Source organism: Lagopus muta, chromosome 1 (genome assembly GCF_023343835.1).
Source record: "Lagopus muta isolate bLagMut1 chromosome 1, bLagMut1 primary, whole genome shotgun sequence".
Lineage (NCBI taxonomy): Eukaryota > Metazoa > Chordata > Aves > Galliformes > Phasianidae > Lagopus > Lagopus muta.
Window position 1 is genome coordinate 68450086 of NC_064433.1, and position 23786 is coordinate 68473871.

General features: G+C 40.1%; 1 protein-coding gene across 2 annotated transcripts; it reads left to right on the top strand.

Moving 5' to 3' along the window:
* Nucleotides 1-327: 327 nt before the first annotated feature.
* On the top strand, nt 328-23289 carry PARVG (parvin gamma). Of its 2 annotated transcripts, none has more exons than XM_048964943.1 (13): nt 328-500; nt 4916-5017; nt 5506-5570; nt 8232-8334; nt 9219-9359; nt 9760-9875; nt 11106-11161; nt 11977-11999; nt 13445-13506; nt 13612-13680; nt 14627-14728; nt 18548-18620; nt 20605-23289. In XM_048964943.1, the coding sequence occupies exons 2-13, from the start codon at nt 4939-4941 to the stop codon at nt 20682-20684; spliced, it is 969 nt and encodes a 322-aa protein (XP_048820900.1). In that variant the 5' UTR covers nt 328-500; nt 4916-4938; the 3' UTR covers nt 20685-23289. The 2 variants fall into 2 exon arrangements, with proteins under 2 accessions (XP_048820900.1, XP_048820909.1); XM_048964952.1 differs by lacking the exon at nt 328-500 and adding an exon at nt 1339-1409.
* The last annotated feature ends 497 nt before the right edge of the window (nt 23290-23786 follow it).

The following is a 23786-nucleotide window of genomic DNA, read 5'->3' on the forward strand; positions in this document are numbered from 1 at the left end:
GGACAAATGAGCTTATTTCTGCCTTTCTACTTCTGCCAGGTAGGAAGAAAAGTGCTGATCTGCCTTACAAAATGCTCTAAGGGCCATGAGTAAGAGGTGTAATGTAGCATGATGATTTTATCTGTCACTGGATCTTTTATTAAAGGCAAAGAAAACATGCAGCGATGTGTACTAGCAAACGATGTGGTGCTATGAAACAATGACAGTATCTTGCTTAATACCTTCTGGCATTTCAGGAGTTGTGAGGATACATGTTTCCTGCATTTGTATTTCTGTTTATTGCAGTCTCCAGCAGGAACTGAGCACGCAGACAATGAAGTTCCGCTTATGACTCTGGTTTCATTTTCAAGTGCTGTCAGTGCTGTGTGGTGCAGCTTCCACCACGCAGTGTGCGTGCTTCGTGCTGCCCTGTGCAGGGGCTGCAATGGAACCAAGCCCCTGAGCAATTGCATCGCGCTGCTGTGAGAAAAGCTTCTAGAGAAATACTGAAGAATTGAACAGTAAGTTTGGGACTCTTTCAGGGGGAGTTTTGGTGGTTTTTTTTTTCAGCTATAGGGCTTCACGCTTCTTAATGCTTTCGCATGGATTGTTCTTGCTGAGAAAGTGTCTCTTCTGATGCTGGTGACTCTTGAAAAGTCTGATACTGAACAAGGAAGTAAAAATAAGTTTTAAACTGAGTGCACAGTGCGTGTTCTCTCTTTTTATTTATTCTGCTTTTTTGAAGGCAGAAGTGTTATCGCTAGCATTCAGAATTGGGTTTTGTTCCCTGTTTGTGTGATCTGTTTAGAAAACCGTTCATAGGAAATGTGCTCGTGCTGATGCAGAGCAGGGCTTTTGTCTTGTTCAAACAGGAAGTTCAGCAGTTGAAACAATGTGGTAACGTCGGTGAGTGCCTGTGTATATCCTACAGTCAGTTCAGATATCCTCTCACCAGTGCTTTATATCATACATCAGGGATATCTGGGAGTCAGACTGTGAGAAGACCTGACGTGAGATGAGCTGATGTGGCTCACTAAGAGAATGAGTTGGTTTATCTGTTGTTGTTGCAGCATTATGCAGTTCTTGGCCTACCAAAAATTCACCACGGCAGGTGGTGCAAGAGGAATACAGCAGCTGTTGCTTTTAAAGTGAACAAGGCTGTGACATCTCAGTAAAAGAGAACGAAGGACCACATAAAGCCATTTCATTTGAATAGTCAATAATTAAAGCTTAATTTTATTAAAAAATTCCACTGTGAAATGCCACTACAATCAATATTCAAACAGTTGTCTCCTGGAATGATCTCTCCTCCTAATAGTGATAAATAATTCATGCAGGAGGCCAGAGAAAAATAGCATGTCAGCAAGAGCTCTGGATAGTGAATTTGAGCACTAGACTGCAGAGGTTATGGGAAGCCTGGAAGCTTGCAGGTGAGCAAATCTCCCGTCCTTTTCGATTTCTTATTAAGCAATTAAACCCAAGGAGGAGTCCAAATCCCATTTTGTTCTGTTTCACGCTGTTTCTGCAGCAGGTTACCTTTTGAAAGGCCACTACCAAGGATCAAGCCTTACAGCAATGAAACTTGTCACAAGAGGCTACTCAAGAGCACTAATTATTAGTAACAAGTAATGAGTCTATTAAATGCCAAGGAGCTGCAGTTCCTAGCCTCTGAAATGGCAGTTGGAAATCAGTATAGGTGAATGCAAAGTGAAACACATAGTGGGAAAACACAATACTGTTTCTACAGATAAGTGATGGGCTCAGAGCAGGGTGTTGGTATTTAGGAATAAGATCTTGGAGTTTTAATAGACAGTTCTGTTAAAGTGCCAGCTCAATTGGCTCAGCAGTGATCAGTAAAACAAATGATGTTAGGAATTAGGAGGAAAGGCATGCAGAACAATGCAGAGGGCACCGCCCTAAACCTGTGCAGTTCTGCTTCCTAGCAATTGAAAAAGGATGTGGTAGCATTGGAGAAGGCTCTGAAAATGGGGGCTCAGATGATCGAAGTTACAGAATGGCATCTCTGCAAAGGATGTAGGGTGTGCTTCTTTGTGGAAAGAGATGACTGTTGAGGGTGTACTGTAGCAGCACAGTAACATAAAGATGTGAAGAAAATGAAGTAATGGCTCTCCACTTATGTGTAGTGGGGCGCTTCAGAGGAAGTAGCCTAGGGTCAGAGCAAGCAGAAGGGAAGTGTTTCCTTATACCAGTTGGCGCTATGCTCTTCAGCTCCTCACTGTTGAATGGTGAGAGAGGCATGTATTCATGGGCAGGCTGGGAAGTTCATGAGAACTAAGTATTTTGACAGTATCAAATTATTAGGACTCCAGTTTTGGTTTAGAAAGGCTGAGCAGCAGGGTGTTGAAGCTTGTGAGCGTGTTTTAGGGAAGTAACTTGTTAATGCTTGCTCTATTTTCTTTTTCCCTAAGCATCTGACTTTGGGTGCTGTAAAGGACCAGCAGCATTCAAATGATCTCTGGTATCAGGTGACAGGACATTTTGTCTCACCCAGAATGGCCATGTTACCATTCTGGCCAAGTACAACACACAAGACCTAGTCCTTGGAGTACATTACCTTTCATTAGTGTAAATTCTTAATTTCAGACCCTTTTCTGTAGGCTTCCAAATGTTAAAGGTAGCTTTCTGATGCCCGGGTTCCTTGGCCAAACAGATACCAAGGATGTGGCAGGCAATATGCCTTATTTTAATGTGTAAATATTCAAAGGAAGTGTAAGGGATGTGCAAGTTGGATATTGCAGTGAAGTTGACTTGGTAAGTTGTGGTTTACATCGATTATTACATAGGGCTTTAGAGTAGAACTTTCCAAGACAAAACAAGTGCCAGAAGTCTAATTTAAGTTGGACTTAGGTTTCTCTGTATTAATTACCTCTTTACTCCTAGTTTCCTCCTCTAGACAGTCTCATCTCAGATAGTTCAGTTGCTCCCCAGGCACTAAGTGACTGAATTTCTCCTAAGTATCTTAATTTATTATCCACCTTTCAGGTGACAACATTCAGTTTTGCAGCCATAATGACAGTCATCGCTTTGTGACTCTTCTTCCTTGATTGTCTGTTGGGTTTGTATCCAATTTGTTTGCAAGACTGATATGCAAAAGTATTTAATTTCCACTTCCTAGCAATAATTGTGGCTTGGCAAGATCTGTGTTAAAATACACATTCATAGTGGACTTTGACTGGAGTCTTTAATGAACACTGAGAGAGTCTGCAAAGGAGGATTATACATTTTTGAGTGAAAAACTACCAGAGAAATGTCACTTTGGAAACTGTCTCTGGACAGTTGTGCAATGGCATTTGCAGCAGCTCTCTTGCTGCAGGAGCAAGGAGGGCTATGAAGATTGTGAAGGGTCTGGAGGGCAAGGTGTCTGAGGAGCAGCCGAGGTCCCTTGGTGTGCTCAGCCCAGAGCAGAGGAGCTGAGGGAGGCCTGATGGTGGCTGCAGCTCCTCACAGGGAGCGGAGGGGCAGCGCTGAGCTCTGCTGTGTGACAGCGACAGGGCCAAGGGAACGGCATGGAGATGTCAGGGGAGGGCAGCTGGGGGTCAGGGACAGGGGCTGCACCACAGGGTGGTAGGGCCACGGAACAAGCTGCCCAGGGCAGTGGGCATGGCACTAAGTGCCTGACTTCAAGGAGAGTTTGGGCAAAGCTTTCAGATATAGGGCTTGGATTTTGGGTGGTCCTTTGTGGAGCCAGGAGCTGGACTCTGTGATCCTTATCAGACCCTTCCAAACAGGGATATTCCATGATTCTGTGATCTGCTGAAGTTAACTGATCTTTGGTTTAAAGAAGAGCTATCCTTTTTGTACAAACTTTTAAAAGAGACTGCTCAGGTTCTAGTACTATTCCTTGCTTTAGTCTGCCACGTTAAAGCATCCTAGTTTTCTTAGTCATGTGGACTTGGCCGATCAACCTTTACATAAACACACAGACTGCAAAAGCAAGCACTTGGAACTTTTCCTACCACTTAAGCATCCTGTAGAGCCTAGTTCTGTCTTTCGTGTTTTGTAGGCAACATGGAACAGATTTATGTATGCGTGGTTAAAAAATCAGACTTGTCTTTGCTTGTACTGTGGTTTAATTCAAGAACACTAGGGGACATCTTTGCCAGACCCTTCTTCATAGGTTGTGGCTGGTATCAGGGTGCACTTCAGTTTGGTAGGACAAATGAGTGTTATACAGCCTCCCCACCCTACTCCCACAGCTCCATTCTTTGGCTCCTGCTGTCCTCTGTGCAGCTCCTAACCTTTTTAGAAAAGCCTGCCTCTAGTATTGTTTGTTGACAGGGTATTTTCATCTCTGTGTTGTGTATTGCTGTTCTGCTTTCATTCAAAGATGGCTAGGCTGCGTAGGGAAGTCATTCTCCAGTCTGTGTTTAAGGTACAAATTGTTGAGAAGCTGTGCAACTTAATTTAACACCAAGTTGAGGTTGTATACCCAGAAGGAAGCTGCTTTTTTTTACACAACTGTACCAGATGGTCTAGTAAAGGAAACTGCTTGTATCTGTAAGCTCATGTCTAATTTAACTACTGCATTCTTGATTTAATAGTTCTTAAGTATTGATCATTTTTATATGTATTGGTATCTAGAAGCCAAAAGCTTTTTTTTAATGTAAATTGAAAAATGATTTTACTAATTGATTCAGATGAAACAATTGGTTGGAATTAAGGCAAGTTTTTGTGCTTAAGGGCTTCCTTCCCTACATTCTGATTATTAACAGAAAAAATGAAGCTTCTTTTTAACTTTACATTTTTTTAATACGCATTTAAATATTATTTTCAGATTGTTTTTAGAAGTAATTCACAGGTCATTAAATAATAACTAAAAAAAAAAGCCCTTTCACTTGTTTTCTTCCTAACTGTTATTTTCTTCTATTCATGCCTTCTTTACTCATATTTCCTTTTACTCTGTATCTTTTATCAGGTAACCAGGACTGAAAAAATACAATGGACGCAGACTTCTTAAATGCGTTTACACAGCCTGCTGCTCTTAATAAATTCCTCGTTGAGAATGTCATCACTCCAGGTACGTACTTCGTAAACCAAGACAGAAAAAGGTCCAAGGAGTGACCTGAAGAGACAAGCAGAAAAATTGCAGTACGAATGAATCGTGTATTTTTCAACAGTAGTCTCCTGGCTTCATCGGCAGCAAGTAAATGCTGTGATGTGCATGTAGTTTGGCCTCTGACTCTCTTGAAGCAGATAATGAAGAAGCAACACAAGTCCTAGCTGATTCTTTAACTGAAATTGAAATTTCATACATAAAGGTCTGCCTAACTTTTGTTTGTTTCCAGGATTGTCCCTCTAGATTTATTGATTTGAATTACGTTGGAATATAACTTCTGACAGCAGTCATTAATGTTTTGATAAGTCATTTTCTTCCTTATGGGGAATCAATTGAAATAAAAAATGGCAATTTCTACATATGTCAGTTAGTGATACTGCAGATTTTATGGAAAACTTGCACGAGTTGTATCTCATAATTATAATTGGTCTCATTTCTTTCCTTCATAGGAGAGAAGAGGAAACTCATAAAACCCACCTCAAGCAACAATCCCAAACTGGAGGAATTAAAACTGGTACAATTTCTTTTACTACAGTGTTTAACTCTTACCTGAGATTGCTGTACCCTGCCACATGGCTGCTCAGTCATGTAAATTACTCAGCTCCTTGGCCCCAGACCCTCACTCTGTAAGGGCATGGGCATGTCCTGATGCTGGCATTTGGGCTTTGTCAAGTACAGTTCTAAGCTTTATGTGCTGACACCCCACAGAGTGGTCTCTGTTGTGCGTAAAGTGGAGAGCAGGTTTAAAATCTGGGCTTCTTCTTACATGATTTCTCACATAACTCGGGACGTGTATGAAGTAGCCGGGTGGTACTTGGCTGTAGCAATAGTGTAATGGCAATAAGAATCCATCCAGGACAGCCAGCTGTGATTGAAAGGAAATCCATGTCAACACTTGTTATGACTAACAGGAGACGTTCAAATACGTTGAAGTTGGTTCTCCTGATGCTATGATAACAGGCTGTGGAATTGCTGTGGTGATGGTCAGCAGTTTTCTCTTGTCCTCTGCCTTACGTCTGCAGCTCACTGAAGGCTGCAGGCTTGGCGCAAGCTAAGGTGCAGCCTGATGGGTTAATAAATAACAGAATAAGGAGGAGTGAGGATGTGCAAGTCACCAGTGAAATTGAAGAGAAAAGCCCTCAAGCTGTTGTGCAGTTCATTGTCTGCTTGAGGTGGCTGTGACAGATGAATCCTATTTCACGGGAAAGTGCTTTATTTCCAAGTAATTTTGAAAATTCCCCCTGTGCTTTCAATCACTGTGTTTTTCTAGTGGCATAGCCCAGGGGAAGGCTAGCATACTGAAATTTCCTGCAAGAAAAGTGGTGTGTCTCTTTTGAGACTGGCACTTCTTGCATTATGGAGATACTAAAAGTGTTAGAAATATTACAATAACAAGCTTAGGCTTTGTGCTGTTGTGTGTGTTATATGGCATTCATAAATTCTTAAATATGTGTGCTTCTTTATTATGTTTTCTTAAACCTTCATGCACATTTGATAAAAAATATTTAATTTCTATGTCAGGCTTTCACAATGTTTTTATATGAAAGAGGAAATCTTGAAAGGTGATGCTGCGAAATGCAATTATGTTGTCTACAGAGACATTGCATTTGTTCTTTCCAGACTGCCAAAAATGAAGAGATTCCTTATTATATGGAGATTTCTGTGAGCTTCAGTGCTTGATTCTTTTCCTCTCAGAAACTCCTGAAAGAATGTTTGTCGCTGTCTGTCTTCTCTGTGGAAGATGGTGAGGTGGAAATGCAGATGCAAAGGGGGGCATCCTCCATGTGCCATCACTGCTACTGCTTGCCCTCTTGATCTAAAGTGTTTGTGGCTCTTTCGGAGAAGAGCTTGGGATGCAGAGGGGGAGCTGTGGAGATCCTTATTTAACTTGGAAAAAGACAGTCTTGCATTACGTTTTGTTCTGAAGCTGGGAGCTAAGAAGTGTGAAATGGCTTGCTGTAGTTACTGTAAATATTGAAGAATGTGTAAAAGAGAAGATGGTTGCTTTAGAAGCCAGTAGCAAACATCTTTAGGTATTCCTTTTCTCCTTTCTCAATTTATTCATTTTTACACACTGCTCTGCAGCTGAATGGGACCTCAGTAACAGGACTTGAAAGAGTAGTCTGAGCTGCAGGCTGTGGTCGTGGTTGTGAAGAGCTGAGATACCCAACGAGGAGGCTCATAAATCTATACTTAGCAGTACTTTCTGCTTTTTGGTCTTGCCTGTACCATGACATTTGGTGTACATGTCTAGCCCTTGCCCACCTAGACATCACCAGGTCTTAGGCTGCAGGAGCAGAGCTTTCTGCTCTAGAAAACACCAGTTACTTCGTTGTTGAGGAAGTGTGCTTACACTTGCTTTGTCAGCTCCTCAGTTCAGGAAAGTGCCCAAGTTGGGCATTTTTTTCTCATGCAATTTCAAGCATCCCAGAGGTCATTATTTGTATTTTTATAAACTATTTCTTATATTTTTGTTACTGCTGGCTAACTTACAGGGACCTGCTATGAATTATCTCTTATATTTACATCAAATGAGAAGGAGATCACCCATACAACATACTCCAAGCACTCACTTGCAGCAGTAAAAATAGCAATATGAGCAATACATGTCCTTTTTCAGGAGATTCTTATTGATAACCAGCTGGGACTGCTGCTTTTTAGTGCTGCTTCAGCAGGTCATCTTGCCTTTGTATTAGCATATGTGACTAAATAAGGAATGGGGAAATGCTGAGGAGCTCCTCTGGTGTTGTGCATACAGGATACAACCCACAGAATGAGAGAAAGCTTTCAGAAACTTTTGTCTGTGTGAATTCTCTGATGTCTAATAAAGGCAGGGTCTACTGTACTGCCTTCTCCCTAATGGAAGTGGCTATAGGATCTGCCTTCTTCCCTGTGAAGCTAATTCTACAAAATTCATGAGAATATAACTTGGGAGGTACTTGTCTCACTTAAAACTTTGCCCAGACGTGGCTAATGAGCCTTGTATTATTAGGAAGAACCAATTGACACTTAACTTCCAGTTTCTTTAAAAATAACCAAGAAGGAAAAAGGAAGTAGAGGTTGAAAGCAAAATGAAACATGAAATAAGACTAAAGAAAGAGGTAAAGCATGGCATAGCACTGAGGACTTGTCCAGACAAAAATACAATTGTCAGCTGTTTCATTTCCCTCCACAGCTGCTGATTGACTGGATTAACACGACTCTGAAAGAGGAGCACATAGTAGTGAAAAGTTTGGAAGAAGATCTGTATGATGGGCTGGTACTTCATCATCTCTTGGGTAAGCTGTTTCTGAGTTAAGCTCGCAAATAAATAACAGAAAACCTTTACAAAGGTAGGACAAACATACTCTTGAACAGAAAGTGCTGTGGGTAAGTTGTGATAAAGGCAACTCTGAATGGATGCCTGGTGATCCACTGTTGTTTTATACAAATATTGTTTGTCTTCTCAGAAAGTCTTTAGCATCAGCCAAGAGCACAAAGGCAAATTATGATGCTACCAGAAATATCAAATGGGATCAGCACAATGATTTGTATATTTTCCAGCTTTTTCGTTTTTAAGTTTCAGGTCTAATACTCTGAATTGATGAATATCAATTTATTAAAGATGTGATCTCTTGGAACAGCCTCTTGGTCCATTTGTTTCTTCATTTTCCCTGTCCCTGCTTTGTTTTTCTTTTTTTGGGCACTCCTTTCAAATCCCATCTCCTTTTCCTCAAGGTTGAAGACAGCAGAGTGAATAGGATTAGCTTATTTTCATAGATTGTTTGTCTGAGCAATGAGCTGGGATTTCTTCTTTATGTGTGAGTTGGTATGGCCTTTGTGCAGTACCTACAGGAAGGATTAATGTGTTGAATTCTTGTATGTTCCCCTAGGAAAAGGAGTGATGTGGAGTGCTGGGGATGGAGATGCTGCTGTAAGGAATGGGCTGAGACCTTCAGAGTTTTACTGTGTTTACTTGAGGCTATCAGAGAGAGTGGGAGTTTGATAAGGCATATGCTGTGTGCGGGCTGTGGGTCTGAGGTGTGGAAGCTGCTAAATGGTACTGGGCATTGAAAACAAGACTTTGTGTGTTTTGCTGAGATTTTATATTGATTTTTTTTTTTCCCCTCTCTGTGATGGTGTTAAATGCATCCATCTTCTTTATGTGGGCTCTCTGTCAAAGAAAATCTAGGATCTCTCAAGCTGGATGTTGACAAGATAGCATTAACAGAAAAAAAACAGCGTCAGAAACTCTCTGTGATTCTGGAAGCTGTGGCTAAGTGTTTGCAACTGGAAGAAAGTCAGCTGAAATGGAGTGTGGAAGGTAGGTGCAGCTGTGAAACAGGACAAAATCAACCATCCCGAGGCTTCCTCTGCTGTAAGACTGCTGTGAAGCAGTGGAGTGCCAGAACAGTAATTAAATGACCTGTTTGCAATTATTAGTTGAACCACAAGTGAGACAAGAATATCTAGTCCCTGACTAAGTGCAGCTGTGTCCTCCAGGTATGTAGTTTAACAGCCTTTAGCATCCATGTGAATGTCTCACAAAAAGGACTTTCAAGACGTGTTATTGCTGAATTGTGATGTGATATAAACCTCAACTTGATGTCTCATCTGTGTTACTGTGACTTTGGGATGCTCTGTCCAGGAAGAACTTAGGATATTACAGTGAGGTTTAATTGTTCTGCACAATAAACTTTGTATTCTTTCTTTACATGGTACAGCAATTTTAGCAAAGGATTTACTGAGCACACTGCATCTTCTGGTCGCAATAGCAAAGCACTTCCAACCCAGTCTGGCTTTTCCTCCAAATGTTCATGTGGAAACAATCACTTTTGAGGTATTTATGGCTTTAATATTTGTCACCGAGTATCCTAAAAACGTTTCACAAGACTTAGTTTTATTTATAATTAAGGAGAAATGTGCGTGCAACAGTAAATGGGAGACATATTTTCTGTGAACTGTATCTTTCAATTTAATGACTAGACCATAATTTTTGAGCTTAGTTCAGGTGCTGTAACTTTAAAAGGATAGAAACACCATGTTACTTTTCTCTTTGATTGAAAAAAGGAATGGTCCAATCTGAAAGCAGCTATTGGTATCAGTAAAGAAGCAAAAGAAGAAATTCTGTTCCTGCTCTAAATGTTTTAAAGTAGAAGCCTGTGCTTATTGAACATATTAGTTTCTTTCTGTAGGGGGAGTCTGTCCATTGGAGTCACATTTTGATATTTTTCTCTATGAGCTGAGATTTGCATGCTTTCTTTCTCCACTGTGTTTCTTGAAGTCAGCTCTGGAACTTCCGGAGAATATTCAGAAGCCCACGGTTTGAGATACAGTTGCAAAAATCAGCACCGCTACATCACAGTTTCAACAGTACAGTTGCCATTCTGTTGTGTTTTGAGCCCTGCACCCTGTTTGGCATTACCTAGAGTTTTCACTCTTTGAAGGATGGTAACTGGAACTGGGACCATATGTACACTTACAGTACATTTTTCATGTCTGGAGGATTCAAAGTGTCAGGGAAGGACAGCCTCTTTAGGGGCCGTGTCCCAGCCTAGCACTCAGGAACAAGTAGACTCTTTGATTTCTTAGAATTACTCTAATTACTTGTCCCTTTGCAGTGCTCAGATGCTCCTGTCATGTGAATCCTTCCCACCAGTGAAAAGTCAGACTCTTTATAAAGTAGTCCTCCCACTAGTGCCCTGTGTGGCTGCAAGTACCTCAGTGCACAGAAATCAGGAGGGATTATCTATAAAACCACCGCATCAGAAATGAACATTAGCCCTGAGAGAGAGGGGGCCGTGGTAATGGAGATGGTTGGTTGGAGATGGTGGTGAGCTGTTTCTTCACAAGAGAAATTAATGCTCCTGGAGGGAACAGGTCATTCTTGGTTGAAGAGAGCAGAAAGGAGCAGCAACCTCTCAGAGTGCCTGTACTAATTGTGCTGGGCTTCTTGATCAACGCTCTCTGGTAGTCATTTAAGGCAGCAGACAGTTCATGAAAGTGTCACTAATGCTTTCAGATTTTTTTTGCATAACAAAACCAAAAATACATATTTTCTGTTTAACAGAACACCTCCAAAGGATTAAAGACAGCAAATGGGGTGGAATATATCACAGGAAGCAAGTAAGAGGGGATATATTTGGTTTGTACACTGTCAATCAGAAAAGAAATATTGTGGGTGTTTTTCCCCTTAGAAACAAAAACTATCTGATATTATGATGATGACAAAAATCATAAAAGCAGGCATGCATATGCATGTTCTACTTCTTATTTAAATTTCTCTAAAATAATGTATACAAGTATTTATGAGGTTGTTATTGCCATGGAATATTGCAATAAAAATAGTAATAAACATCCAGTACTCTAAATTCACTGTAAAATAAACAGGAAATTTTATAAAGCCACAGTGGTTTATATCTACTATTCATTTATTTCTATTGTGTCCATAAATTAAGAAAATGGAGGCAGGTTTTTGCTTATTCTGGTTTGATGAAGTAAGGTTTGGGCTTACTGAGTTTGTGAGGTGTTGTGGTTATTAAAGATCTGGCAGGATATCATTTTTACACCAAGAAAATATGGCCATCATTCCAAGAACCAGAAACAGACTTTCCTACTGTCATCTTTTATATGCTAGAACACCTTCAAATTCTAATTTCACGAGCAGCTTATTGCAAGAGGTTATTATGGGTTGTGTTTATAAAATAAATGTTCATTGGTCTGTGGGCCAGTTAAATTTTCATGTTTCCAAGTATCTACACGGATATACAGTGTGCTTAAAAGTGTCTCTTGAAAAGTTACTCTGACATAAAGTTAATGGCACTTTGTACTGTATCTCCTGCTTTACAAGGTGCCTGATGGCCCAGATAAGCTTTGCTTATGAATAAGATTAGTTCTGTTGAATGCTTTTTCTAATTCTTTCTTTTTTATTGCATCTCTAGAGAGAATTCAGAAGAGCAGTCAAGTAAGTACTGGCTTTGCCAAATCCAGCACTTCTCCATTAAGTATTATTATGCCCCAAAGTGGATCGATTTTTACCGTGTGATAAAATCATTATGTTTCCACTAGAATTAGTGGAGACTCATTGATTTCTCCTAGCATTTTTCTGCAAATGTCTTCTCTTAAAGTCTGTATATTCAGCACAATATGGCTTGGAAGCTGGATAGTCCCTTTGCCTGTGGGCTGCAGGTGGGAGGTGAGACAGGGAATGATGCAGTGAACTGATGACCCAGCAGAGAAGCCCTGGCTGGGGACAAAATATGCCTTGAACTAAAAGAAATAATTAGTCTGTGCTGATCTCATTCTCTCTGTTGGAACTGCTTATGAACACAGTGCCATGAGAATTGTGTTTCTTCTTGCCTCAGTAGTTGCAATGTCATTTCCTTTCTGCAGTTTTCAGATAGGATTCTGAAATCTTGTGCTTAGTTATGGATAGCAACTCACTAAAGCAAGCAGCCTCCTTGGAGATTTTACCTTTAGGGCCTTTCAGGGCTATGAAACACTTGAGGTGAAAATTGTCCATGTGTGCAGAGCCTACAGAATGTCTTGGCACTGCCCAAGCTTTGGCTAGAGGCTTTTGGCTAGCACACCATGAGCTGCTCCTTGCTGCTAAGGAGCATTCTTCATCCCTGGTGAATGAGTGCAACTGTTTTAATTCTCTGCTGAGCCCTTTGTATTAGCATTTCATACTTTGCAGAGGTGCAAACTGTATCATTTAATATGTGTTTATCACTTATTCCCCTGACTGGCCTCTAGCGTGGGCTGAAATAGTGAAAAATACTGTAATTGAGTATTTCTTCCAAAAGATTGATTCTACTGGAAAAAGAAATCTGAAATTCACTCTTCAGAATGCTGTCTCCATCTATTTTTAACACGGCTTGCTTAGCAAAGGCTGAAAGGAGTCTCATAGCACAGCTCCAGAAGAGGGCTCTCTCGTTTCTGAGACTGCTGCAGGTTGCAGACTGGCTCTGAGATGTGATGGGATCCATTCACCTGCTTCCCAGCAGGGAGGGAGGGCAAACCAGCTAAGCTCCTTCACTGCAGAGGCTTCCTTGCTGCTGACTTTCTGGAGGAACCTTTCTTAAGCAGAGTTGCGTTTGCCTACCTGCACCCTAGAAATGTATTCCTCATTTGGTTTTGCTGCCAGAACTGGTGCAGTATAAATCTTGAGAACATCTGCAGGTAACAATTACAGAGCTGAATGAATTAAATTTGGTATAATCAGGCTAAAGAGAAGCCTCTACCTCCGTCCTGTGTTAAATCCAAAAGCAGGATTTTTTCCATTCTCCCTAAAGCATTTTTCCTCCCTGGTTTATAAGATGTGATTGCCTTTCTCCTTCTCAAGCCATCTTAAACCTGTGATCTGACAGTTTATTCCAAACAATATCAATTAATGTTGTTTTGATACAGCGGATGATGCCTTTGATGAATTATTTAGCCGTGCTCCTGAAAGACTGGATGATGTAAAAAAGGTAATTTATTTATTTATTCCTTAACACAATCAAAATATATTAGGTGAAACATAATTCATGACCACTGAAAAAAGTGCTCTTTTATTCCTCTCCTGTTTTCCATAGGTGTTTTTGCAGTTTGTCAACCAGCATGTTGGAAAATTGGGATTAAATGTGAAAGACATGGAATCTCAGGTAGCCTGCACTGAACTGAACCTTATCATTTCCTGTCATTTATTTGAGTGTTTCACCATTAGGATCCTTCTTTTTTGTTGTATCAGTTTTAAACTTGTCAACATAACGATTGCATTTAGCTTTGGGTTAAGATATCAGGCTTCAGTCTCTGAAATTTGAGAAACTTCTAAGAATTGGAAAAATACAGCATTGTACTGAATACTGTACGTTCCTTGTAATGCTACAGGGAGTCATTTTCAGAGTTGACTGAACTCCCATCTTTCTGAAGTAAGGCTGATTTCTGAGAATTACACTGATAGGTTGGTTGCTGGTGTTTAGTGATCTTTAATGCGGGGTTTGCTGCAGGGTAGGAAGGCTTGATTTTCTTTAAATGGCAGAACTCCATCCTTTGAACATTGAGCTTCCTTAGAGTCTGTCAAATTGCAGAAGTACTCGCTGGGCAGCCCAGGATCAACTCCCACGCACAGGAAAGAGAGGCTCCATCACACCTCCACTGTTCTTGGGGATGGAGCAAGGGATGGGGAGAGGTCTCAGGGGTGTCCCTGATCCTTTTTTCTTTGCTTCCCTGGACACATACACTATAGCAGCAGGAGAAATCAGCCTGTGAGAGGGGAAGTTCTGGGAAGCTTTTGTTGTAAATCTCAGGCACTGCGCACAAGTGTATTCATGTGTTTGTCACTTGTGGCTATCCGAAGTCTCGTCACATCTGGAACAGTTTGTTTTAATAGCAGTCCTTTCACGAGGTTGTATTTTTTTTAATATGAGCTTAGGAGCCTTATGTAAGTATGCACGAAGCGTGCTGTCTGAGAGGTCGAGGAGGATGAGTCACTGGGCTGTCTGGTTGCCAGAGTACCGTTGCAACTCTCTTATCGCTGGAGTGGTGTTTATCTTTGGAATTTACTAAAAGCCCACATAATAAATAATATTCAAATCATTCCTCTTCCAGTTTGCAGATGGAGTTATTTTACTTCTGTTAATTGGACAACTAGAAGGTTATTTTCTGAATTTAAGGGATTTCTTTCTGACTCCAGCTAGCACCACAGAGATGGTAAGTTGTTATTTAATCACTTAGAACCCGAAGCTTCAAACATCTTGTGTATTTATTGCTTCCATATGTCAGAAGATCTCCGTGTCTTGCTGTAACTGCTGCTGCAGTATAAAACCATATACACGCACAGTATTTGCTGATGATGCTTTGGGACAGTACAAATGCAGGTACTAGGTGCTCTTCAAATACTTCGGGACATATCTTCTTCAAAAATGTATTGTCTTATGTGATGTGAGCTATTGTTAATTGCATTTATTTATGCAGATGCATTCTTCTGAAGCCTTCCAGTTAAAATCAGAGTCTCTCTGCAGCAAGGAATTGGTGTGCTATCCTCCTACTAGTCTGTCCTACAAATGACATTGTTAAACGGATGACATATCTTGCATAACAGAATTGGATTCATATAGCTTTCCTTATGTCATCCTAAAAATATACCGTAATTGAGACATGACCAGAACATTTTGAAAGCCCCTTCTGTACTTTAGAAGCTCTTGAGAATATACCTCCTTTCTTCCTGGCTCCATTCTCAACCTCTACCAGGCAGGTTTTATCAGAACTTCCAAAGAAAATAGTAGTATCAGCCAGAAGGTAGTGCATGCTGGGTTGCTGGTGTGAATGCCCCAGCCACACATCCAGGATTCTGAAATGTTTTGAGGCATCTGAGATCTTTTCAAATTGTTTCTGATGTTGCTAAGGTCGTAGGTGCTTCTGATGTGGCTCAGTTGCTGACGCTGGTGGGTCATGCACACATCCAGGAAGCTGACCATGAAAACGGTTATTTATGTTGATGATTTTGTATACACGCATGCCTTTGCACCATAAAATCAAAAAAAACTTTTTTCATTTGGGTCAACGAATGGCTCAGAAAATCACAGAATTATAGAATGGCCTAGGCTGAAAAGCACCACAATGATCATCTAGTTGAAACCCTGGATGTTTTTCCTGGGTTGTATTCGTTTAGGTCTCTGAAGATGAAATGTTTCATATCCTTTGTGCTCTGGAGATATCTGAGAAGGGAATCTCTCCTCTGATGTGATTTGCATTCAGGGTTTCCCACACGAATGTCGATTCCCAGTCTCACTGCAGCTCATCTCCCCAGGCACTATTTATCTGTGATGAAAATTCTCAGAGATCCCTTCTTCAATAATAAATACTTCTGTGGAGATCATCAAAGCATTTAAAAGTACAGCTGTCTGAGATGTAGGTTCAGATTTTTTCAAAATTGGTTGACTGTTAAAGGCATTAGGAAAATTCAGATTTTATATCTAAGATGATGGGAAACAGATTTTGAAAAGTTAAATAAAATCAAAGCTAAAAATCTTTCCCTTTCTCCTCCTCTACTCAGTTTTTGAAACTGTGTGCTCTGGTCCACTGAATTAGGAACAAACCTTCAACGTTTTCTTCCTTCAGAAGTAGTCAATGAATATTTTTTCATTTAAGATTTTGTAGATAATGTTTTTCTTTTTGTATTAGCCCTGTTCTGACTTGCACGGATCTCAAGAAATGAGATGCCTTTACTACATTTTAGGTACAAACCGAGCTTAGAATACCTAGTTCTTACCCTGCTTCCAATGGTCACTAGCACCAGATGAGGTTATAATGGGTCTATACACTGGTTCAATTCAATACTATACATTCCAGCAATTTCATTTTAGCAAAATTATTTTCAAGAGCTGTATTTTCTGTTGAATACTTTGCCAAAGTGCTATTTACTGTTATTCTTGTCTGATGTTTATTACAAGAAAGAAAGCAAGATGACAGTACAACTAAAAATATTGAACTACCATGGTTCAGCTGTCATTTGAACATAAAATGTCTTTCAATCCCCATGTGCTGTCTTACTCCCTGCCATTTTAGACGTTAATTGGTACAGTAAAGTATGAAAATATAACCTTTGCTGGTATTTAAAACATGTCATTCATGTAATAAAAGTGTGACAACCACACGCACCACTGAGATCAGTGCAGTGTACCAACTTGCTCTCAAGCTGGAAGCTTGTAGTTCCAAACTGATAAGTGCGCCTCGTGAGTCACAAGGAGGGGAAGTTGGAATGGAAGCTGTGATACCAAGAAGGAAAATAGAAACAAAAACTAAAGGAGATAGGGAGGATGGGAGTTCATGTTGCAGGGGCAGGAGAGCTCAACAAAGTGGGGATGACATCCTGGAGGTGACTGGCCTGCAGGTGCAGCAAGTCTGTGCTCCAAGTGGGTTACTTTTGTTCTGGGTGCCTCTTACAAACAGCAAGGCTTGTAAGCAGCTGTAAATCAGGTCTGGTTCTGGGTGCTCATGTCTATAGGAAATCATATATCGTAAGACAAGGGATAGAATTATGAAATTATCAGGCTGGAATGAAGGGTGAACTTTGTGTGGCCAGGTGATAAGGCCTGGGAAGGCTCCTGTGCTTATCACAACTGTGCAGACTTGGTATTTTTTGTCAAACCAGTCCCAAAGCTGAAATATCCCAAGCATTCTGATTGCTGTCAGATTGTAAATGCTAGAGAATTTGCCATCTCTTTTGAGTGTGGAAGTGCAGCTGGGAGAAACAACTTACTTTTCTAGGTTGCCTTTCTTAGGTAATTATCAGTATTTCTGTCTGAAGATTTACTTTGAAATCTGCAGGTTTCTTTTCCTTGCAAATCTCATGTGCTTTAGGGAGGAAAATGAGATCCTTTCACCTGTGCTGATTCAATAAGAAAACATTTGATTTATTCATTCTGATCAGAAAAATTGTGTAGATTGGTATGAGCTTAAGCTCCCCTGTCTGCTGAGCATGAGAGGAAGAAAACAAGCTCAAATTTTGTCAATCTCGGTTACTTGTAAATCACAGAACTGGGTAAAACATAAATCTATCGCTTCATTTCAGAGCACACGGTTTTTGCTTGGCTTATGCATGTGGGACCCCAGTGCTTTTTGTCAGAAGATAATAGGGAACAGCGTGGCAGCATTTAATGTCGTACCTCCTGAAGGATAAATTGCTCAGTAGCCTAAGGAACATACAAAGAAAATTTGAAGTTCTTATAGGCCTTGTTACATCATTAGAGGAAGAGAGCCTGCTAATTACCATGCAAGTAAATAGCTGCCCTTAAGCTGTGAGGAGCTAGTAAATTGAATGTTATATTATGTTGAAATATCATTCATCATTACTGCACATGCCTGTGGTGCAACTTTCATGTGAGAAAGAGAGAAAAACAAGTGAGGAAAAACTGGGAAAAGAAGCCCAGCCTTTATTCATAGAGGTATGCTAAATTTCTCAGGAGTAACATTAAGGGATATCATCACTACTATTACATGCATATACATCTTTATAAGTTAAAGCATAAACCTCACAAATATAGCTGATCAGAAGATTTCCAATCTTGGTAATACTAAATGAAATACAGACAACTTTTGACTTGCGTACTTTTTTGCTCCAAATATGGTAAGCATATGGGCATTGTTTAAAAAAAAAAAAAAAAGTAGAAATAAATTCAGTGCATTTGTTAGATCCAGTTGCGAATCTACTCTGCTTTCCCTGTGGAAACATCCATTAACAGAAGACTTTCTCATGCAAGGTCTATTTTTAAATAAATGGATTGTTATTCCCACCCCATGGGTGGGATGCATATTGCTGGAGATGGGTTGCTCATCTGGTTTTATATGATAAATGGTAGAAATTCTGAAGAGCACTCCATCAAAAGTAAAGAGATGAATATTAGTGTGTATTTATGAATCGCTATCTTATTCCAGCTACTAGAGAAATACTTCTAAAACCATGCTGGTTGTTATGCTGTTAGATGGACAGTATTTTCAGTTACACTAATCTCTTTCTCTTGTCAACAGCTTCACAATGTTAACCTTGCATTGGACTTGCTAACGGATGGAGGTCTTCTCAATTTTTCTGTGAACTCTGAAGGTAAGTCATGGGACACAGAATTGTCTGGAGTAGCACTACTAACATCCTGGCTAGCAAAACAGGGTAATTGAAGAAAGTAGCTTCTGCAATGTGACACCCATGCATTTCATTATATGAATGACCCATAGTTCCTTGTTCAGAATGAATAATAATAAAGCTGAACATTGCTTTGATTTTTTTTGAATTTATTTCTGTGCTAAAGATGTTACAGTATTACAGATATATCAATTACACTGAATTTAAACTGTTTAATAAGTCAGTGATTGTCACTGATTTAGAAGAGTGGCAGTTCTTATTGAAAGTACAGCAGCTGAGCTGGAGGGAAAGCCATCTTCCTATTTCATAAGAAGCTTAGGTGATACAAAACCAAACTTGTTTTATATGAGAAGGCACCTTTCAGAAAATGTACTGAGAATCAGAAAGAATAATTTTTTTATCCAAATCCAGAGTGGCTGGTGGGTCAATCACCTGAATATGACATTTATAGGTCTTGGTTGTTGCTCTGCCTACTTCAGACCTCCGAGCTGAGTCTTGATCTCCATCATTCAAGTGAATGCTTATATTGCTGAGTCAGTGCTTTGTGTCTGATTTTACTGGGATGTATGTTCCTGTTCCTCTCTCACCTTGCCAAAAAAAATTCCCTTGACTGAGTCCAACTTTCTAACTAAAAAATTGCCCGACAGAACATTTTTGACCAGCTGCTCATCCATGTGCAATGGGGATGTGGGATGCAGCTGCATTAATGAGTTCTCAAATAGCACAAGAGAGGGCTGTGTCTGCTCAGGCTGACTTCTTGCAGAGGACAAGGCATGCAACCTCAGCCTGTCATTGCTCCCACAAGCTCAAAATCTTGTTGCTGAGTAAGAAAATCAAGTGTTCGTTAAAAATAAAAAGAATTACCTCTTCCATTGTTAGTTATTCATCAACAAGTCTATGTCTGTATTTAGTATGGAACCTAGTGCATCAAGGAGAGGGAATGACAGAATATAGGACTTCCTCTGTTTTCATTTTTGTTTTCTTCTTCCTCTAACACTTCAGTGATTCTGGAAATTTGCGTGATGAGCATGTATGAACTGTGGGCCTTTTGCCATATGTCATAGAGCTATGAGTTTAGAAAGCTATTTATATTAAATATGAAACAAGTAACTGGCATGAGCTCAGATCTCCATGCTGGGATCAACTTTTTATATGAAAAGAGTTAAAGCCTTGCTTTTTTCTTTGCTCTGACTATTCTCTACTGCCTCTAATACATATTTAATCATTAAAAAAAAACATTGGTGCTAACGTCCACAGATCCTTAGCTTCATGGGGAAAATCATCAGTTAGTAATTGATTTTAATATGATTTAGGAGTACTACAGATGTACACTTACTGTTTGAGGATCTCATCTATTGGTGTTTCATTGTTTCTTCTGATGATTTACAACAATATCAGAAGAACAGCAAACCTTCTCTATTAGTTACAATCTTCCGTTGCAATTATTAAACACGACAGAAGGTTGCATAACAAGAAAGTGGAAGCTCAGAACTAAAATCAAAAAAGGAAACAACCACAGCAGGAAAACATGATAGAAACATGACAAAAAAATAGTATCAGGCAATTCCCAGTATGATTTGTACCATAGAAAAATCAAAAACAATGAAAGGTGTATGAGAAATGAAAGGTGCAAAGTCCTATTAAATTATCTTCTTTGTTCTATCAGAGAACAAGAGATAAGAATTATTTCTTGCTATACATTATTTATCCTGTCTTTCAGCAAGATAGTGCAGCAAAGGTTCTTTTTTCTTATGTTCATTTAATGAATAAATATTTTTCTGAATTTGTGGTTCCTGTTTTGCTTCTTGTTGTAGTTAAACTATGTAAGTTTACATTATAATTGGAGAAAGTTGGAAGATTGGCTTTGGCAGTGGTGGAATCCTCTAGTCCTCCAATTAGAATTGCTAACACTTCCCATCTGGTTGTGTTCCTTCTTTTGTATCCACAGATATTGTGAAAGGAGATCTGAAGACTACAATGAGGGTTCTGTATTGCTTGTATTCCAAATACAAGGCTAAAGAAACATGAAGAGCAAGGCCAAGAGCTTAGATTGCCTCTTCTTTTTCCACCTCTTTCCTTTTCTTCTTTTTTTGTGCTAGCATGTCATGGTCTGGTTTTTGGATTCCCAGCTCTGTTTGCCACTGTGTATGTGCATACACTTGTGTGTGACACTTGCTGTATTAACACTGCATATGCGAGTATGTATAGATGGCCTGAATAACTGGAAGTATGTGCATATCCAGGGCCAGTGAATTGTGTAATTCTTTGACTGGAGCAACAGTTTGTTCCAACTGAGATCTATGATGCTGCAAGGAAGTGTAACGTGTGCTTGTTTGAGACTCCAGATTCTTTGCTCCCGGAGATGAACGTGGAAGCTGTTATTGCAACCTCCCCACTTTTTTGCTTCTTATTTACTCTGAAGAGGGAGAAGGCCCACCATAGCATCTCTGGGAATGTTACAGATACTATAGAAGTTCAGTTTACACAAGTGGTCACCTGTTGTCAGATGGAGCATTTGTACCGGACACCAGAAGAATAAGTAGTCAAAATGAAGTTGGCATTTACCATAGAATTTGATGAAAGTTTCATCACTTGCCTTCTCTGGAAAAGGGAACAAGGATTACATGCTGCCATGAGACTGCAGTAACCAAAGGGATCTCCTGCATAGCTGTGGAAGAATGCCATGGTTTCCTTGACAAGTTAATGCCAAACTGGACAGCTCCAGCCTATTGCAACCCTAATGTAATGTGTTACTGGTGGGAATGCTGATTGCCACACTGGGCACTTTACAAAAGAGATTGATGTGACTGCATTTCCCTCCAGACAGAGGTGGTAGATGCTGGTCAATTCTACAGCTGGTAGAAGTAGAGGCCATCATGGATGTGTGGAACAAAACTCTCAGTTTCTGCCACTTCCAACAGCATACTCATGCTGGGAGCTTTCAAACTCCTCTGGGACCCTCTTAGCAGTGTTTGTCTGACAACAGTCCCCACGCATTCCATCAGGACCCTCTGCCTGCAGCCTGCTAACATGTCGTGTGAACTGTAACTCTTCTCTTTCTCTGGTGTTTTAAATCAGAACTCTTTCAAAACCTCTGTTTGCTCCCCTAATCTTAACGTTATGTCATGTTTGTATTGCATAAATCTCGAGATGTAATTAAAAGAAAGTTTTGATATTATTTTGGCTTCTCTCTAAGCTGATTTAATTTTGTGCAGTCGGTGACTCTGATACTTGATCTCCGATCCAATCCTCCAACTCTGTAGTAGTGGGAAACTGAAGCGAGCTGAGTGTGAGTGGTGACATTTAAAGATGAGAATTTGTTGTGTCTCATTCCTGATCACCCAGCCAAAGAAAGATCCTTAGATAGCAATAATGAGAAGTCTTTAAGTCCTTCCTTTGAAAGTGGTAATAATGCACAGTGGCTAAAGGAAAGCATTCTACGACGTAATCCCTTTTGTGCTAATAATAATCTCATTATGTCTTTACAGAGGAAAAATCCAGTGTGTGTTGCCAATGAACTACAAGATCAAGTTGCTTCCCTAGCAAAAGTTGTATTTGCTATTTCTAAAGATTTAAGTGAGAAATACTTGTTTTCTCATGTGCAGTTCTCTTATGTCTCTTGCTTTATTCCTTAATGGGACTCAAGCAATTGGCTTAAAGTTTTGTTCTTGCTTTGCAGACCCCTTCTGCAGAGGCTGTAACTTTGCAATTGTGCAGTAAGTCATTGCTGGGCAAATAAAATGGGGATGTTGTTGATGGAGGGCAGGAGCAAGAGGCAGGAGTGCCTCTGGGCAGGGCAGATGCAGCGCTACCTCCTCCACCAAGGAGCTTAACCTGAATTTCCTCCCCACTGCTGGTGACCACAAGTTGTTTCCAGTGTATGGTGTTTATACAGCCTCTGGGCTGTGTTGTGGGATGAATTGCTGCTGCCCAGCTAGGTGGATGTCAGGGCTCGAGAAAATGCAGATTTTTCTTGGCATGCTTAGAGATTTATGGTTTACTCCTCTGGTATAAGTAAGTCTGGTGCTTGTGTTTCTGCAGATTCCTATTGGGGGAAGTTTGGTTCTTGGTATTTAATAGAATGGGACGTATGCTCTTCCCAACATCAGTTTGTCTAAACCCTGTTATAAACAAGTCATTCCTTTGAAAATATTCCAGGGAAAAAATGACAACTAATATGCCTGAATCAAAAATACTGCAAGATTGAATATGAACATTTTAATCTTTTTTTTTTTTTTTTTAATGCAGCAAGCCAATTTATAACACACTTGACGTCTCTGAATGCTTTGATAAAAAGCCCATGTTTGATTACTAAAATACACTGCAGAATATTACTAATCCATCATGCAGGCACCCGTTTCATAGTCCAGTTCAGAATACTCAAGAATACGCTATTTACATTTGAGGTATAGTCACAGACTTTGCATAGTTTAAATTGTAAAAACAGATTTATGGAGATTATTCCAAAAGTATGATGCTGGAGAAAATGGGAATGTGTAATATTGTTCTCCGATGTTATTTTTGCCTTACATCAAAATATCTTGTTTTTCTTTTCTGTTAGAAGTATAAGTTAATGAAAAATAAAGCTGCTTACTGTTTAATCTGGCAAATAAACTGTGATCATTTGAATGAACTAAGTTGTCTGTACAAACCATTTCATTGCTGTAATCAAGTTTACCATATTTGTGTTTAAATCCTAGACAGTAAGACACACTGAAATCCAAGACAGATGACACACTGGAACAGGTTGCCCAAGGAGGCTGTGGATGCCCCATCCCTGGAGACATTCAAGGCCAGGCTGTATGGGGCTCTGGGCAGCCTGGTCTGGTGGTTGGCAACCCTGAACATAACAGGGGGGTTAAACTAGATGATCATTGACGTCCTTTTCAACCCAGGCCACTCTATGAGTCTATGAAGCCATTTTTGATGGAAAAGCACAGTAGACTATTGCGTTTTTTATTTGTAGTGCCTGTGGCTAGTTGTGTGGTGATAGCTAAGTTACTGCCTGAGCCAGTGATTGAGCACCTGGTGAAGGGACATAGCCAGCCGTGGGACCACAGGTGAAATTTCTGGTTCCACCCTTCCCTAAGCCTCATTTAAGGGCTGGCTGCCAAAGAGAGGGATCTCTAT

What these genes read in the sequence shown, in the direction of transcription:
- PARVG (XM_048964943.1), top strand. Translation starts at nt 4,939, where the DNA reads ATGGACGCAGACTTCTTAAATGCGTTTACACAGCCTGCTGCTCTTAAT. An exon ending in AACTGGAGGAATTAAAACTG is followed by an intron (nt 5,571 to 8,231) that starts GTACAATTTCTT and finishes TTCCCTCCACAG; the next exon opens with CTGCTGATTGACTGGATTAA. An exon ending in CAGCTAGCACCACAGAGATG is followed by an intron (nt 14,729 to 18,547) that starts GTAAGTTGTTAT and finishes TCTTGTCAACAG; the next exon opens with CTTCACAATGTTAACCTTGC.